Source organism: Physeter macrocephalus, chromosome 2 (genome assembly GCF_002837175.3).
Source record: "Physeter macrocephalus isolate SW-GA chromosome 2, ASM283717v5, whole genome shotgun sequence".
NCBI lineage: Eukaryota > Metazoa > Chordata > Mammalia > Artiodactyla > Physeteridae > Physeter > Physeter macrocephalus.
In genome coordinates, this window is record NC_041215.1 from 134699316 (window position 1) to 134714680 (window position 15365).

Genomic DNA, 15365 nt, shown 5'->3' on the forward strand with positions numbered 1-15365 from the left:
GCCTGCGCGTCCGGAGCCTGTGCTCCGCAACGGGAGAGGCCGCAGCAGTGGGAGGCCCGCGTACCGCAAAAAAAAAAAAAAAAGATATACAAACCTTTTCAGTTATGCCTAATCCACTGTCGGCTAATAGTTGAGCAAGGATTTTCTCTCTTCCTTTTATTACTTCCAACTTCTCCTTCAGAAAATACTTTGGTATGGGGATATCTAACTGTTGCTAGAGAAGAGAAAGAAGAAGCAAAAGAGCATTTTGGTCATGATTCCAGGACTCAAATCCATTTAAAATGTACAGTTAGGACAAAGGCATCAGAGACTCGCTTTACTTCCCATCCTCACTTAAGAGGTGATGAAGCCAGTGGTGTGAAGACAGTTCCTTCCCGCTAAGGAGACATGAATGAAGTCAAAAGGAGAACGTGTAACCATATCCCATTTTGATCATTACTGTAAAATTCCAGTAATTCGTATCGATTAGGCCTCAATTAACCAATGATAGCTCAACAAATTTTCTTTAAAGAAATATAATATTATCTGAGCTTACCTAAAATAATAATGCAAATTAGGATAGCATAGAATGGAGCTATAGAGATCTTTGAATTAAACCTAATAATTTATCATTAGCACCACTGACCATATGTACGTGAACAGTCACAATTTAAAAAAATAATTTGGTTTTATTTTGACCTAAATTACCCCGTTACAAAAATCATTTACAAAATTAATTTGCTTTATTAGGAAACTTGTTTTTATACACTAATATAAACTTCTGTTCTTCATTTGTGTACAGATATTTCAAATTAGTGGAGGTCAAATGAATGTTTACCATTCCAAGGTCAATAATCAAGATTGTAGAAGTGTTATCCAAGAATATGGGTGGGCCTTTGGCCCTAGTATCTAGAAACACTGTCCTAGATACTCTATGAGAACACTCATGGCTGCCTTTCTGGTAGACCAGTTGACTGGGGGGAAGCTAAGTTCTGGTCCTTGGGATCAGCTCTGCCTTTTCGCATTCTGGTGTGACTCCCCACATCTCCCCAGTCCAGAGAATTCTGAATAGGCTTTCCCTCGAAAAAGCATTTTAGCATACAGGAATGTCTCTTTAGGACTTGGTGGAATAGCGTACCCAGGGCTTCCAGGAAGTGGCAGCAGTTTTTGAAAACCAAAACTTTCCTAGGCTAACGGAGTGTTTGGGGTGAACTAAGACTGAGCTTCTAGGGTCCAGTGGGTGAGTGTGGACAGTCAGTGGAGAATGATGACACTTTTATCTAATGTTGTGATTTTGGTTTATTAATAAGCATGTTCAAGTGTTGTGCTTTTCTAAATTTTAAGACGAAACTTTATTGATGCGGCTCTGTCTGGTCCATGTAGGACCAATAAGTTACAGTTAGGATTTTGAAGGTGAGGAAACAGAGCACTTGAGATGCAAGAGAGGGGAATGGAGATATCCCTCGCTTCAGGCTTGCTGCTGCATCTCATCTGTGATATATTTTACGCTCATCACAGATGCCTTGGGGTTTCCATTCTCCATGGGGTGAAATCAAAGTAAATTTGTTGGAACAGAGAATCTCTCTCTCTCCTCTACATGTTTCTCTATGTTATGGGGACCTACAGAAACAGTCTTCTGGCTAGTTTAGCCAAAGGGGACATGGATGGAAGGATCTGGGACCTCTTGGAACAAGGGCAGGAACACAGCTGGGTGTCTGTCAGCAACAGGGATGTGTCCAGGGGAGACGATGCCTTCAGGAATCTGCCATTTCCTTCCACTCCTCTTGGTGATCCCGCTTTGTTCTCCTCTCTCTCTCTATTTCTCTCGCTCTTTCTCTGTGAAGCTTCTCTCTTTGGAGCATCTGGTGAACAAAGGCTCCAACTACAAACAAGTTTGGGAGACTACAGTTCAGAATTGAGGACAGAAAGTAGTCTCTCTCTGTCCCAGTTTCAGAATCTCTCAAGGAAGGACTGGCTGGTGCAGCCACCAAGGTCTCCATCCCTGAGTCAATAAGCTATGGTCAGGGGTGGTCATGTTGTACGAATATCTGCGTGCTGGCCCAACAAAACACAGAGGAGCTGTGGGTGATAGCCACAGAGGCCCAGCCACAGAGGATGCTGGTTGGTCAAGCTTTCACCCTGAAATGCAGAACTGGGCCACACAGGTATCCCCAGAGGCTGGTCCATGTGTGTCTCCCTGGCAAGGGCACTGTTCTGGAGCCCGTGCTGAGGCTGCGTGAAGCACCCCCTAACCACCTGGAGCTCAGTGTCATTGTACGGCTCCATCAACACCCTCCAGGGCTGGCAGAACACGTAGTTCATAGTCTCCTATCAGGAAGGCTGCCCGGATGATGTCACTTAGTCATCATCCTTCTCGATGGTCGTGGCCTTCAAGAAGATGAACCAGCCAGTGCAGAGGTGCTGAGGCAGGATGAAAAGCAGGGAAAAAACTGAAGGAGCCCACCATATAAATTTCATAAACTGCTTATTCCTTAAATTTAGGAGTATTACTTAATATTCTTGGAATTAAATTAATAAATTGAATATTACCTTATTAATTAAATTTATTATTATGACTTAATGACTATTTATTTCATGCTTGTCCTGAGTTGTTCTTGATATTTTCACACTGGGGGTGGGTAAAGTACTCCTGACCTAAAAAATCTAGTGTTTTAACCCACGCTCTTATACATGAATGCAAGAAACATGAACATTTTGAGACGATCTTCAGCATCTTCACTCATTCCAGGTATTCTCTTTAGTCCATTCTGATTAAATGCAGTAATAATGCTAGGAAAGTTTATCCCAGAGAGGGACATCCTTTTATAGAAGGCTGAATATTTTCAAAAGGAAGAAATATTAAACCCCGTGTAGAAAAGTAAACACTTTCTCTTCCTAATTTTATTTTAGGGAAACGATCTTTTCAAAATGAAGACTGAACTCATATGACTCCTGACACTGAAGCGGGGTGTCCACCAGCCCCTACAGACCCAGCCAGAAGAGATCTCGGGCATCAGGCAGTGGTCGTAAGGGCAGCTGCAGGACAGAATGCTCACAGGAAGGCACTGCGGTGACAGGTGCCGGCAGGGAGTGCTCAGGGCATCAGAGAGAAGGGGAGGGAGTCCTTCTTTGGTGTCGGAGGCTCAAAGGCCCATTGCCATACATCTCCTGAGTCACCATTGACCCAAAGCAAAGGAGGAGATGCATCCTCCTGGGAATTAGGAACCAGCAACCAACAGGCTGCTCATCGAGAAGATGATGGGAAACAAAGGCCAGAGAGAGATTTCCTTTGGAAACAGAAGTAGGGGCGTGGCTATTGGAAATTGGGAGGATATTTGTGAAAGGCTCGTCCTACTCCATTCCAACCTACCTGGACAGACACCATGGTGACAGGTAAGACCACAACAACTGTGTCCAGCAGACCCCAGGACCGTGCAAAGATCTGCCTGCGCCAAAAACCGAGCAAACCCAATCCTTGTCCACGGCAGTATAGTTTCATTGAAGGGCTGTGCTTCGACTTTCAATACAACATGCAGCTAATAAATACGACTAGAAAGTCTGCAGAGTATTGGTTACAGGCCTATATATCTTATTTATAAGAAGAAGAAACTAATATGAAAAAAACCCTGAGTACTTACAGGAACCAACTTTAGATCCTGTAAGATATCATCAAAATAATGAAACTCCGTTAACTCCAATTCGACCATCTCATTCTTCAGCTCCAGGATGCGACCCATCACCCCATCCAGGATTTTTCGGATCAGTATGCGTTTCTGTGGATGGACTATCTGGTCATAGACGTTCTCCAGGTTTCTAAAGATCTGCACGTATTTTATGTAGAAGGTGGCTAACATCTGGAAGATGAAAACTTGATTTCTTTGTGGTTTCATCATCTTCTGAGATTCTTTATCAAGCAAAGAATTGAGGGCTTCTTGGGTCTGATGCCACATCTTATTATACATTCTGAGGGAACGACAGGGTCAACAATACAAGACGAAAAAATTACTTTGCGAGGCATACATATTGGGCAACTGGTATAACAAAATGTAACACACCATAAATGTGAGCTAAGAACACTGCGTATAGCTGCAGGGCTCTTTAGACCACTTACGTCCTGTTTTGTTATGCATGTGATTTTTGGATATGACCACGGCTATTCTCATCAAATAAATAGTTAAAAAAGCCTCTTGCCTAAATGGTATGAAGTGATTCCTCACTATACCGGTAAAGCTAGTATTATTATACGCATTTAAAAGATGAGGAAGTTGATACCCAGAATAGTTACCTGACTTGTCCATACACACAGCTGGTGGAGTACGAATTGGAACAGATACTTTGGAAAACACCTTGTAAAGTTGAACATGGGCACAATTACAAACGAACAGTTACACCCTGGAGAGACTCTTGTAAATCGACATGAAGAATGATCACAGTAGCATTTCTTGATAAAAGCAAAGACCTGGAGATATCCCAGATGTCCATCCATAAGAGAATGGATAAATAAACTGTAGTATAGTCACCAACAGACTAATACACAGCAGTGAGAAATGAACGACTTACAGCTCTAATCAACACCTACGAACCTCGGAACCATAACACTGGGTGTAGGAAGTGAGGCGCAGACTGTGGCTGGAGAGGGCGTCTCCCCGCTCGTTTGAGCCGCTCAGTGGAGGGTACGGCCGGGAGCCCGGGGAGTGGGAGAGTGAGATGCAGATGTGTCCTCTCTCGCGGCCCCCCAGTGAGTCAACAAACGATCCTCCTTCTAGCAAAGCCTTAGGGTGGTGACAGCCCTGCCACCCCCAGGACACCACCCCATCCCTTGTTGGTTTCCCGAGATTCAGCTCACACCTTTGTCAGCTGTCCCTTTATTAGCCACCCTGCTGAGTGTGCCCTCTTTTTCCTGCTGGGACTGACCAATACACTCATGGCGGAGACTTTTATTTTCTTTCAAAATTTGGCTGATTTTTGGCTCCTATTTTACATCCAAGACCCAGTTCTACAAAGCTAACCGGAAGTTCATTGTGTCTGGGAAGGGGCTTCTTAACCAGTGGGCTTAACCGGGGGTGATGGGGTGGGTAGGATCCTGGCCATCTCCCTGGGATGAGGGCGAAACCCGCCAATGCCCGTCTCTGTCTGTAGGGTCTTCCCAGGATGCACTCGTGAAGGCGGCTCCAACCTCCAGCCTGAGAAGCAAGCGGGTCCAGGGGGCTGCGGGCTCTCACTGCCTTTCTGCTGTCAGCCCGGCCTCCCGTTCCCACGCCCACCTGTGTCCTGCATCCCGGGTCCAGGCTGCTGCACCGGCCTCTTCCACCAGGATGGGAGCAGCTTAGCACCTGCTCTCCAGGGTTGCCCCCTCTACTGATCTCTGACCAGTCCCCCCACCTCTGAAAGACCTTCCCAGGGTTCTGCTGGCCTGCAGGCCACGCTCTCTACCCCACCTCTCCTCTCTCATCCAAGTCTGCTTTCCCTCCTCCTACATTTTCCTGATGTCTCTTGCCAAATGCTCAAATGTTCTCTTGGCCCTCGTGTGTTTACAGCCTTTTAAATCCCTTACTGCCATTTCAGAGGCCATTTGGAGATAAATATGCTGGTCAATCCACCTTGTTTCACTGGGGATCCCTCATCTCCTTCCCGAGGTCATTCCCAGGCATCCCCTCTGGCCCTCTGCTCCACTATCTGCCCTTCCTCAAGCACGCTCCCCACCTTCCCGCGGGTGTGACCATCTCGCGCTGAACCTGACCGCCTGCCATGCTCCACGTTGCGTGTCCTCCTCGGAGCATCCCCGGGGAAGGCTCCCACCGCTCCACTGGGGCAGGAGGGAGAAGACGCCCCTCAGAGGAGGGTCTACACGGTTCTGAGCTGAAACCACGATTCAAACCACACTGCCAGCTCCACCTCTCCCCCAAATAAAAGAGCCCCTGCCACCGCCCTGAGACACACAACCAGAATGCGTGCCACGACGACAGGTAAGAGACAGGACTTCTGTGTCCATTTTCCCGGTTGCTACCGAGACAGCATCTTTCCACGTGCAACTGGTCATCTGCAATTTCTCTTCCTTCGACTGTTCAGCCATTTGTTTTACCTGTTTTTACGTGGGATTGTTTTTCTACTAAATTGTGGGGCTTCTTTATGTATTCTGAGTTTATGTGTTCCACAGCTTGCCTTCTGGCTGAAAAGCTGGTTCCCGCTATGACCCAGAATGGGCTGTGGCCCTTCCCTCTCTGCCTCTGACCCAGCTGGGAAGGGTGGTCCTGCCCCGGATTCCCTGGGAGTCCAGCTCCAGCCCTCTTGGAGGGTCTGATCCCAGGCCTTTCAGGAGCTGCAATCCCAGAGTGCACCGTCCACCCCTGTGCCAGAACCGACTAGGCCTCCTGGTTTGGCCTGCTCACTGCCCTGGGTTTCCACTCTGCTCCTGGTGCAGAGATTTTCAACTTGGATTAAAAAAAATAATAATAAAGTTTTTTATTTTCAATTTTAAATATTTTAGTTTTATTTTATAATTTAATAGTATACTCTTAAATATATACTAATATATATAAATATATTAAAAATATATATAATAAAAATAAAAATATATAAATAAAAATAAACTAATATACTAATATTAGTATATTATAAATATAAATTTAAAATATAAAAAGTATTAAAAAATGAAAGTTTTAGATAAAAATAAAAATAATACTAAAATATTTTTCAATCTTTTCTATAATTTGATTTTTGTTTTATTGATCAAAATTCCAAATTAAAAATAAAATAATTAACATTTACTAAGTAGATGTCATACACTAGGTTATTTACATATGGAAAGCCACTTAGCTATACTCTGAACATTTTTCAAAATTAAGTACTGTGTTGTCACTTCATTTTTTGTGCCAGACTCTACTGAGCTACCTCTGCTCTCTAAATAAATCACCTTAAATTCAAAAGAAACATTTCCTTTGTTAATTCTGAGTACTTGGAATAATTTAAGAACAAAGCAACATCCTTAATTTTAGAGAACGATAAATATGGAAATCATAATATTAACAAAACCTCAGTTCGTTGGACTTTTAATTTCTAAACCTACTGACATGTTAGTGCTCATAAAACAAGAAAGGAACTTAAATCTGTTACTGTTTCTATACTAATTTCTATACTTAAAAAAATTATTTTATTCAAGTATAGTTGATATACAACGTTGTATTCATTTCTGCTGTTTCTATCATTTTTATGTGCTTAGAGCAGAGATGGGAGATTTTTATCTTCCTGCCCCAAAGTGAAAAGCTTCTCTTTTTTTTTTTTTTTTTTTTTTTTTTGTGGTATGGGGGCCCCCCTGCGTCCCCTGTATCGGCAGGCGGACTCCCAACCACTGCGCCACCAGGGAAGCCAAAAAGCTTCTCTTGATGTGAAAAGTCTTTAGGGTTTTGGTGATGCTGACGGGTAACAGCTCATATTTACATCATATCAGTCTCTGTTCTAAGTACTTTACATATATTAACTCATGTAATTCTCAAAACCCTATGAGGTGGGTATTATTATTACTCCAGTTTACAGATGAGGAAACCAAGGCACAGAGAAGTTACTGCCCGAATTTGTGTGATTTGAGCACAGGATTTGCACCCAGGCAGCCAGGCTCCAGAGCACAGGCTCTGAACCTCTATTGCCGCCAGTTTGTCAGGACAAATCCCGGGGCAGAGGAGTGCAGGACACCACAAGGAAACAAAGATTTAGGGCTAAAAACGAAACTCTTCCTCCCTCCCAGCATGCCACTGAGGCTGGATGCTAACTATTGCCCCTGGCACTCCATCCCTGGGGTTCAAGTACCCGATTTCTCCAAACTTGGCAATATTTTTAAAATAGTGCTAGTGAAAGAGCACTCTGATAGGCAACTTATTATAACAGAGAAAAATTACCATCAAAAGTTAGAATCCCACTTAGCCCAGGACATCTCACTCGTTGCATGATAAATGGGTACAAAGAAGCTGAGCAGGCTCTTAGTTTACCAAAGCCCGGACTTCTAGCACCTGAGAGGGGGCCAGGGACCCAAGGCGTTCACTGACCTGACAGGTGATGCAGGCCCCACGTGCCGCCAGGCTCGACACGTGTTCCCATAAAACAGAAAATCCACTTGTTTTGTAGAATAAATAGGGCTCAGGGCCTAGACCTGGCAGGACGACGTTACAGAAGAAAATTACAGGCTAATTTTGTTTGGAACTCGGATCTGAAATTCCACTCAGCAAACAAAACACAGCGCCAGATCTAAAGCATTGTTCCCTCTGACCAAGGCGGGGGTGGGTCACCCGGGAAATTCACAAGAGTTCAACATTTAAGGAAAGCTGAACGAAATACCGCACAGGACAGTAAAAACTGTGGATTATTTTCACAGATGCCAAAATGCTCAATAAATTTAATTTATGGCATATGCCTGATTAAGAATACTGTCCACACACCCCCAAGAGGCTGATGATGACAACCTCTTCAAAATGCTGAAAGCCAGAGACCATAACTATTTTCAGTAGAGACACACCAGAAGGCTAAAAAATACAAGTACAAAAAGGATGAAACAGACGGAAAAGGGATCAATACAAAAGATTACAAAACCTGCTTGTAAATGACACCACTGCAAAATCCAAGGCAATCAGTAACAAAATGTAAGAAGTCAATTAATACAGCAAAGTTGCAAGACATAGATAAAAGCCCCAAAAACTAAATGCAGAGAAAAAAATACGAAAAACAAAACCCCATTCACAGTGCTGATTAAACACTCAAGAATAAATATGGCTAGAGCCACACAAGACGTAGCTGAAGAAAATTCTGGAATGCTAGCTGCAGAGGGCTGGAACAGGCAGAAGGCAGTCTCTGTTCCTGCCTGGAGAGACCAGCTAAAAAGAAAGCAGATTCTTGAGACTGACAGGCAGATTTAATATTACCAAGAATGTGGTAATAATATCCAGGAGACTCTGTAAATAAATCTAGTCATGATTTCTACATGTAGGGGTGGACTTGATAATAAAAGATGAAGGGTATTTATCAGACTTCAAAGCATTGAACGCACCAGCAAGCATTAAGGTGTGTTATGCCACCCATGGAGGCTGCTTCCATAGGGTGCAGGGGGGTGACTTGAATCCCATAAAGACCCACACCAATCATTAGCAAGGGATCTTGGGTAAAGGAAGCTTCCACCAGGGGAAACAGAAGCCAAATTAATGGATGGGACACACCTAGAATTTAAGACTTTGCTTTGGGGCAGATCCAGCCTGGGGAAGCCTTGTTGCCCTAGTTCAGTGCACTCCCGGGCTTCTACCCAGGGTCAAAGAGGCAGGAATCCCTCCAGAGCCAGGGCAGAGCTGACTCCTAACTGGAACTTTTCGCCAAAGACCTTCCTGGTGGCTTGATCCTTTCAAGTCCTGACATTTGGGCTGCAGCCTCTTTTCTTCCTCACCTGCTGTCTTTCAGGGGACCCTTGTTGGAGTGACCAGGCAAGGCTGTTGGTTGATGGGGAGATGTTGAGCAGCTGTGTGAGCATGCAACCCTGCATTTGCTACCCTTTCCCCTGGAGACTGGCTTCAGCTTTCCAGTTTCCTCGCTGCCTTGCTGCCCCTCCACGTGTGTCCACTGGTTACTACCCTATCACTCCCTGGACGCCCAGCCAGTGCAGCCTCCACGTCCCTCGAAACCTCAGTCCAGCCTGAGCCCCACCTTTGCCTCAAAGCCAAGGTCTCAGCATCCTTCCGCTGAGCCAGTGCCCACGAAGATGATCTGAGACACGGAATGTGGCAAGATGATATTCTGATAGGACCATTATGGAGATGTAACTCGCATACCATAAACTCACCCTCTTAAAGTGTGCAGTTCAGTGGGGTTTTTTTTTTTAGCGTATTCACAGAGTTGTGCAACCTTCACCTTTCTCTGATTTCAGTACGTTTTCATCACTCTAAAGAGAAACCCTACACCCGCTAGCAGTCACTCCCTATTTGCCCTTATCCGCCTTCCTCCCAGCCCCTGGCAACCACTCATCTAATTTGCCTCTATTTATTTGCCTATTCTGGACATTTCACATAAGTGGAATCATATCACAGGTGGCCCTTTGTGACTGGATCCTTTCACTCAGTATAACTTTTCCAAAGCCCACTGTGTTGTGGTGTATGTATCACTATCTCATTTCTTTTCATTGCCTGACAATGTTCCATTGCATGTATATACCACATTTTGTTTATCTGCTCATCAGTGAATGGACACATGGGGTGTTTCTGCCTTTTGGCTCTTGTAAATGATGCTGCTATGAGCATTTCAATACACGTTTTTGTGTGGACCTATGTTTTTATTTCTCTGGGGTATGGCAAGGTGGTTTGTAAAGCTATAAGTGCTCCAAGCTTAAACTCAGAACCCGTCTCTTGAGGTAGTCGGTCTCAGGAGGGTCACTTAACCTTGTGCCTTCACTTCCTCAAGTGGCAAATCTGGATAATGACACCTACCCTGGACACCCCACAGGACTACTGAGGAATGGGATAACAGATGTGGAAGTGTTCTTGAAATTTTAAATGTGCCTTGTAAAGAGAAGGTAGTATTTTATCCATGAGACTACTTAGAATTTTTTTTAAGTACATGATTGGTTTCAGACTTCAGCATATGACCTAGAAATGTTACAGATACTGAAGTTAGGAGGACTGTGGGCGCAGAAGACTGAATATGACAGTTGAAAAAGACCAGATTGTTATTTCTACGGCCTGGCGGTTTTCCTGTAACTGGGAGATGGAGGGATGAGGCATAGGTGGGCGGAGGGGGAAGAAAAGACTTAAATATTCAGACATAAACATGAACTTCGATACAAAATCTTGCAAAATGGGAATCGTCCTCAAGTTATTTTATATACGATAAACCTTCAAATTCTTCCATTACTATCTAGGTGTTTGTACTGTTTCTGGAATATTCCTTGGCATTCTTGCTCTAAGGGAGGCCTGGCTCTCCCCTCAGAACACAGCCTCTCCTGCAGCCCTCCCTCCTTCCCAGAGCCCTCTGACCACAGCACGGAGCGGGGCCAGATCCTGGCTCCTTACTCCACCTCCAGACCATTCTCCCTTCCACCCCGACACCCCAGAGTTTGGAACCTCATTTCATCAGAGGGTATCGCCCTCGGCCCCTCAGTGTCACCACCATCTACCATCTACATCATCTTTCCAGGCCCCACCAGGACATCTACCCACCGAGCAGCATCTTTATCAAACAGCCTCTACCCTGCCTCATCTTCCCACCATAAACCACCTGAGCTCCTCTCTCTGTCTGCTGGGGCCCGTGCCCCCGCTAGAAAGGATGTCACCCCACTTCTCCTTCCTCCTCCCATGTCACCCCGCTTCCTTTATAATGGCCATTCCCTTCAGCAAACAAATAGGCTACTGTTTCCTATCTTAAAAAAATCTGTCTCTGGACCCTATTTCCCTTGCCACCAGCTACAGCGAAATGCCTTTAAAAAGCCAGTGCTGCGCTGTCTATGATTCCTCTCCTCTTCCTCTCTCCTACATTCATTCTAGTCCATCTTTCCACTCCATCACCCCCCTGAAGGTCAAGGTCACCGCTGGACTCCACACTGCTAAATCCACGGTCAATTCTCAGCTCTCCTCTGGCTTGTCTTACAGCATTTGACAGAGTCTGTTACTCCCTCCTCCAAGAAACTCTACTTTTCCTCCTGGCTTCCAAGGCACCACAATCTTGTTTCCTTCTCAATGATCACACCTTTGATTCCTTTGCTGGTCTCTCCTCCTCCATCTCTTGCCATTGGATGACCGAGTCTTAGCCCTTGGACCTCTTCTCTCCTCTGTCTACACTCATCCCATGTCTCATAAAGACCGTCTATGCCAACAGCTGTCGAATTTATATTTCATACACAGCCCTCTCACCTGAATTCAAGTCAATTGTCTACTTAGGTCCACTTGATGTCCAACAGGCACTTCAAACTCAACACGTCCAAAACTGATCTCCCCCACCCGCAAAACCTGGCAAGCCCTTAGCCTCGCTGCTCTTATTTCCTGGCCTGGAAAACAGGGTTACTGAGAGCTGGAATGCGGGTTGGAGCTGCAGTGCCCGGGTGACACCGTGTCCTTGCTGTATATGAACTATTTAGCTTCTTTGTGCCTAAGTCCTCATCTGTAAAATGGAAATAATATTAACAGCGCTTACATTACAGAGGAGTCGGGAGTTATTATATTCAAGCACTCAGAACAGTGCCTGCAGAGTCAGCACTATAACACATGTTTGAGATGACCAGTATGAAATAACTGCTGGGCTGGTGCTGTGTAAATGGCACAGTGCTGGGTGAATACTCTGTGGTGCCACTGCCACCTGACGGGCGTTTCTTGGTGAAAAGCAAAGTGGTACAATAAAGCTTCCTCAGGATCTTTCTTAACTTAAATATCGGGACCTGGGTGTTTTCACAAAGCACACTGTATATTACTGGGTTAGATTAACAAAAAAGCAGGCAATGAACTGAGCATAGACACTGCTTCCTCAAAAATACATCCACAAGGGCTTAGAGGGCACAAGCACTGGGCCTGGGGGAGCTCATCCCTATGCGGGGCAGGGATAGCACCAGGGCAGTTGGCAGGTCTAAGCGTATGGCATTCCCTGTCCACAGAAGCTGATGCTCTCTGCTGAGGTGTATCTTTACTTGCTAAAACTGCAAAAAGAAGAGGTGGGGGAGAAAAGACACGGAAAAGAAGCACAGCAGGCTATCTTTTTGTCTGGAGAAGCCCACCCCATGGCTATGGCCGGGCAGCCCATCACTTACGCGTTGGACATGCTGGCTACTTTCCCTCTTTCCCTCGCCCGCTGGGAAGCTCTTCTGTTGTCCTCTGAAGGGCGGCTGGCTGCAGGGGTCGGGACACCGCCAGAGGGCGTTGGGGTAAGTTCCTTCTGGAGGGAGGGGCTGGGGTTGGGGATATCTTTTCACTTCGGGAAGGGAAAGACGATAGGCAGGGATGCGCGCAGCCGCCGAGAGGGGGATTTGAGCCTTCTCGTCTAGACCCCCAGGCTCCGGAACCTCACTGTGGCCCGGCAGTGAGAAGGCGCGAGGCGGAACCTAGCTACGGACGCTACGCCTGAGCAGCGCGGTTCCGCTCCGCCGGCGCGCTCCCGCCCCTTTCGCGCTAGGCGCCTGCGCCGCCCCTGCTGTTTCCCTGGCAACCGCGCCGAAGCGCGAAGGCCAGGGCTCCTCGCAGGAACCATGCGTAGTACCCGCCTCCCGGAGGGCCCGCCCCGCGTTCCCCGGATCGGCCCTAGGTCCTGTCCGCCCGCTCGTTGTCCTCCACGCCGTTGTTCCGCTTTCCCGTTTGCCCATTTTCATCCACCTTCAGGTATGTAGCCTTGGGCGAGGTCCTTAATGATGGTAGCCCCAGTCTTACCATCTGTAAAGTGGGGTAACAGTCATCCGTTCCTTCGAAACTTTACTGGGTATCTACTCTGGGCTAGCGCAGACTTAGGTTCTGGGGGTGCAGAGCAGATGCAGATGCTGCCCTTCTGGGGCTAAATGAAAATGAAATACGGCGACAGTGCGTTGTAAGATGCCGTGTGGATGTTAGTTATTAGCAAGTCACTGTGTTTGTGTGCATTGTTCTTCTTTCATCATCTTCGGTAACTGTTGAGGTTTATTTGCAAATTTTATAATCTGCAATTTCTAGAGGAACATTTTCAGAACTAATGCACTTGAAAGAGTATATAGAGGGCAAACACGTAAAAAGGACAGAATAAATCTGGATCACACAACCCTTCTCCCACAATTACTAATGAAATGAACAAAAGAATAGTAAAAAAAAAAAAAAAAAAAAAAAAAAAAAGGAAAAGAAAAGGAGAGCCAAACAAAAAATTAAGTACAACTTCATGCCATAAACTTCAAAAGCTCCTCAATGAAATAGAAACCTGCAGTGGAGAATGGCGTCTAATCTCATCCCCACTCCCCCCCAAAATCCCTTCTAGGGAGAGAAAGTACCAAGTAGGCAAAGTACCAAGAATTCTCACTAATACTTTTCAATACAAGGAAGACAGGAATCTGAGAATTGAGATGAAAGGTGAGTAGGGTAAGTGAGCCACCTGGGGAAATACAGGTGAGATAAAACTATCACTAGTCGAAACAATCACTACCACTCACAGGGCCCTTCTGGAACTAGAAAAAAATCACTAGGGCTTGCCACTTTTTAGGACTTTACACTGAATTGAGGCAAAGATTCAAAGTCAGAGGACATTTTGTCACAGGAATAGGATATACTCCCAAGGAGGGTGAGGGATGGTGGTAAAAGAGTTTACCAAAATCTCGGAAGAGAAAGCAGAGCCCAGACCTTGCAAAGAGTCAGTGGATCAGTCCTTATCCTTACCGTGTATCCAGGCTATAGAAAGGTGGATAAAAATACAATTTTCCAGCTCTCAAACCCAGTCAGATACAGTGAGAAAGCAGTCAAGGAGAATTTGCTCACATCATATTTGAGGAACTGGAAGATATACAAAGAGCAATCCATATTAAATTTGAATAAGAAGCAGCATATCCACTATCCAAATCCAAGACTTCAATAAAAGGGGAAGGAAAAAAGGATTACAGCATGACTGAGAACAGTTGAAGAACCTAGTCTGGAAAAAAGGTAACCAAACAGAAGAAAATTCTTTACATGTGTTTTATACTATAGAATAAGTTCATAAGAATAGAAGTTTAATAGAATAAGTGCTGGGAGAGAATATAAAACAACATAATTAGAAGGAAAAGAAGATTGTATATAGCTAACGCAACAAATGAAAATCAGAAATAGTCCAATATAGGAACTAAATTAGAAAAACCAAGGAATGGATTGGGCACAATTCGTCTGCATTACTGACTTAGGGGAAAAGCTTAAATCAACTGCAGTGAAGGTAAAAGGAAAAGACAGATGTTTAAGCAATTAGAAAGGTTTACTTGATATTCCTGAAAAAGAAAGCTCCAATTCTTTTTTTTTTTTTTTTTTTTTAAGGCTTTTGCCAGGGAATGTTAATTTTTTTTTTTTTTTTTTGCTGTGTTGGGTCTTCGTTTCGGGATCTTACTTCCCCAATCAGGGATCAAACCTGTGCCCTTAGCAATGAACGTATGGAGTCCTAACCACTGGACTTCCAGGGAATTCCAGGCTCAGTAGTTGTGGCTCACGGGCCCAGTTGCTCCGCGGCATGTGGGATCTTCCCAGACCAGGGCTCGAACCCGTGTCCCCTGCCTTAGCAGGCAGATTCTCAACCACTGCGCCACCAGGGAAGCCCTCCAATTAATTCTTTCAAAGATCTAAAGAAACATTTCTGAAATAAAAGAATGAAACTTACAGATCAAAAGTTCTCATCGTGTTCCAGGAAAAACTGACATAGAACAACCAACACCTAAGATATCCTGGATATGTTATTGAACTTCA

At 45.1% G+C, this 15365-nt stretch overlaps 1 protein-coding gene across 1 annotated transcript in view; it reads right to left on the bottom strand.

The window, feature by feature from the left end:
* The window catches only part of IQCA1 (IQ motif containing with AAA domain 1), a 175459-nt gene extending 162435 nt beyond the window's left edge, over positions 1-13024 (bottom strand). The window contains exons 1-3 of the mRNA XM_024124784.3: positions 12740-13024; positions 3618-3942; positions 95-214 (exon numbers count right to left, since the gene is read on the bottom strand). Of these exons, the coding sequence (XP_023980552.1) occupies positions 95-214; positions 3618-3942; positions 12740-12750 (456 nt within the window). The 5' untranslated portion in view covers positions 12751-13024. The remainder of the gene's footprint in view (positions 1-94; positions 215-3617; positions 3943-12739) is intronic.
* Positions 13025-15365: the final 2341 nt, after the last annotated feature.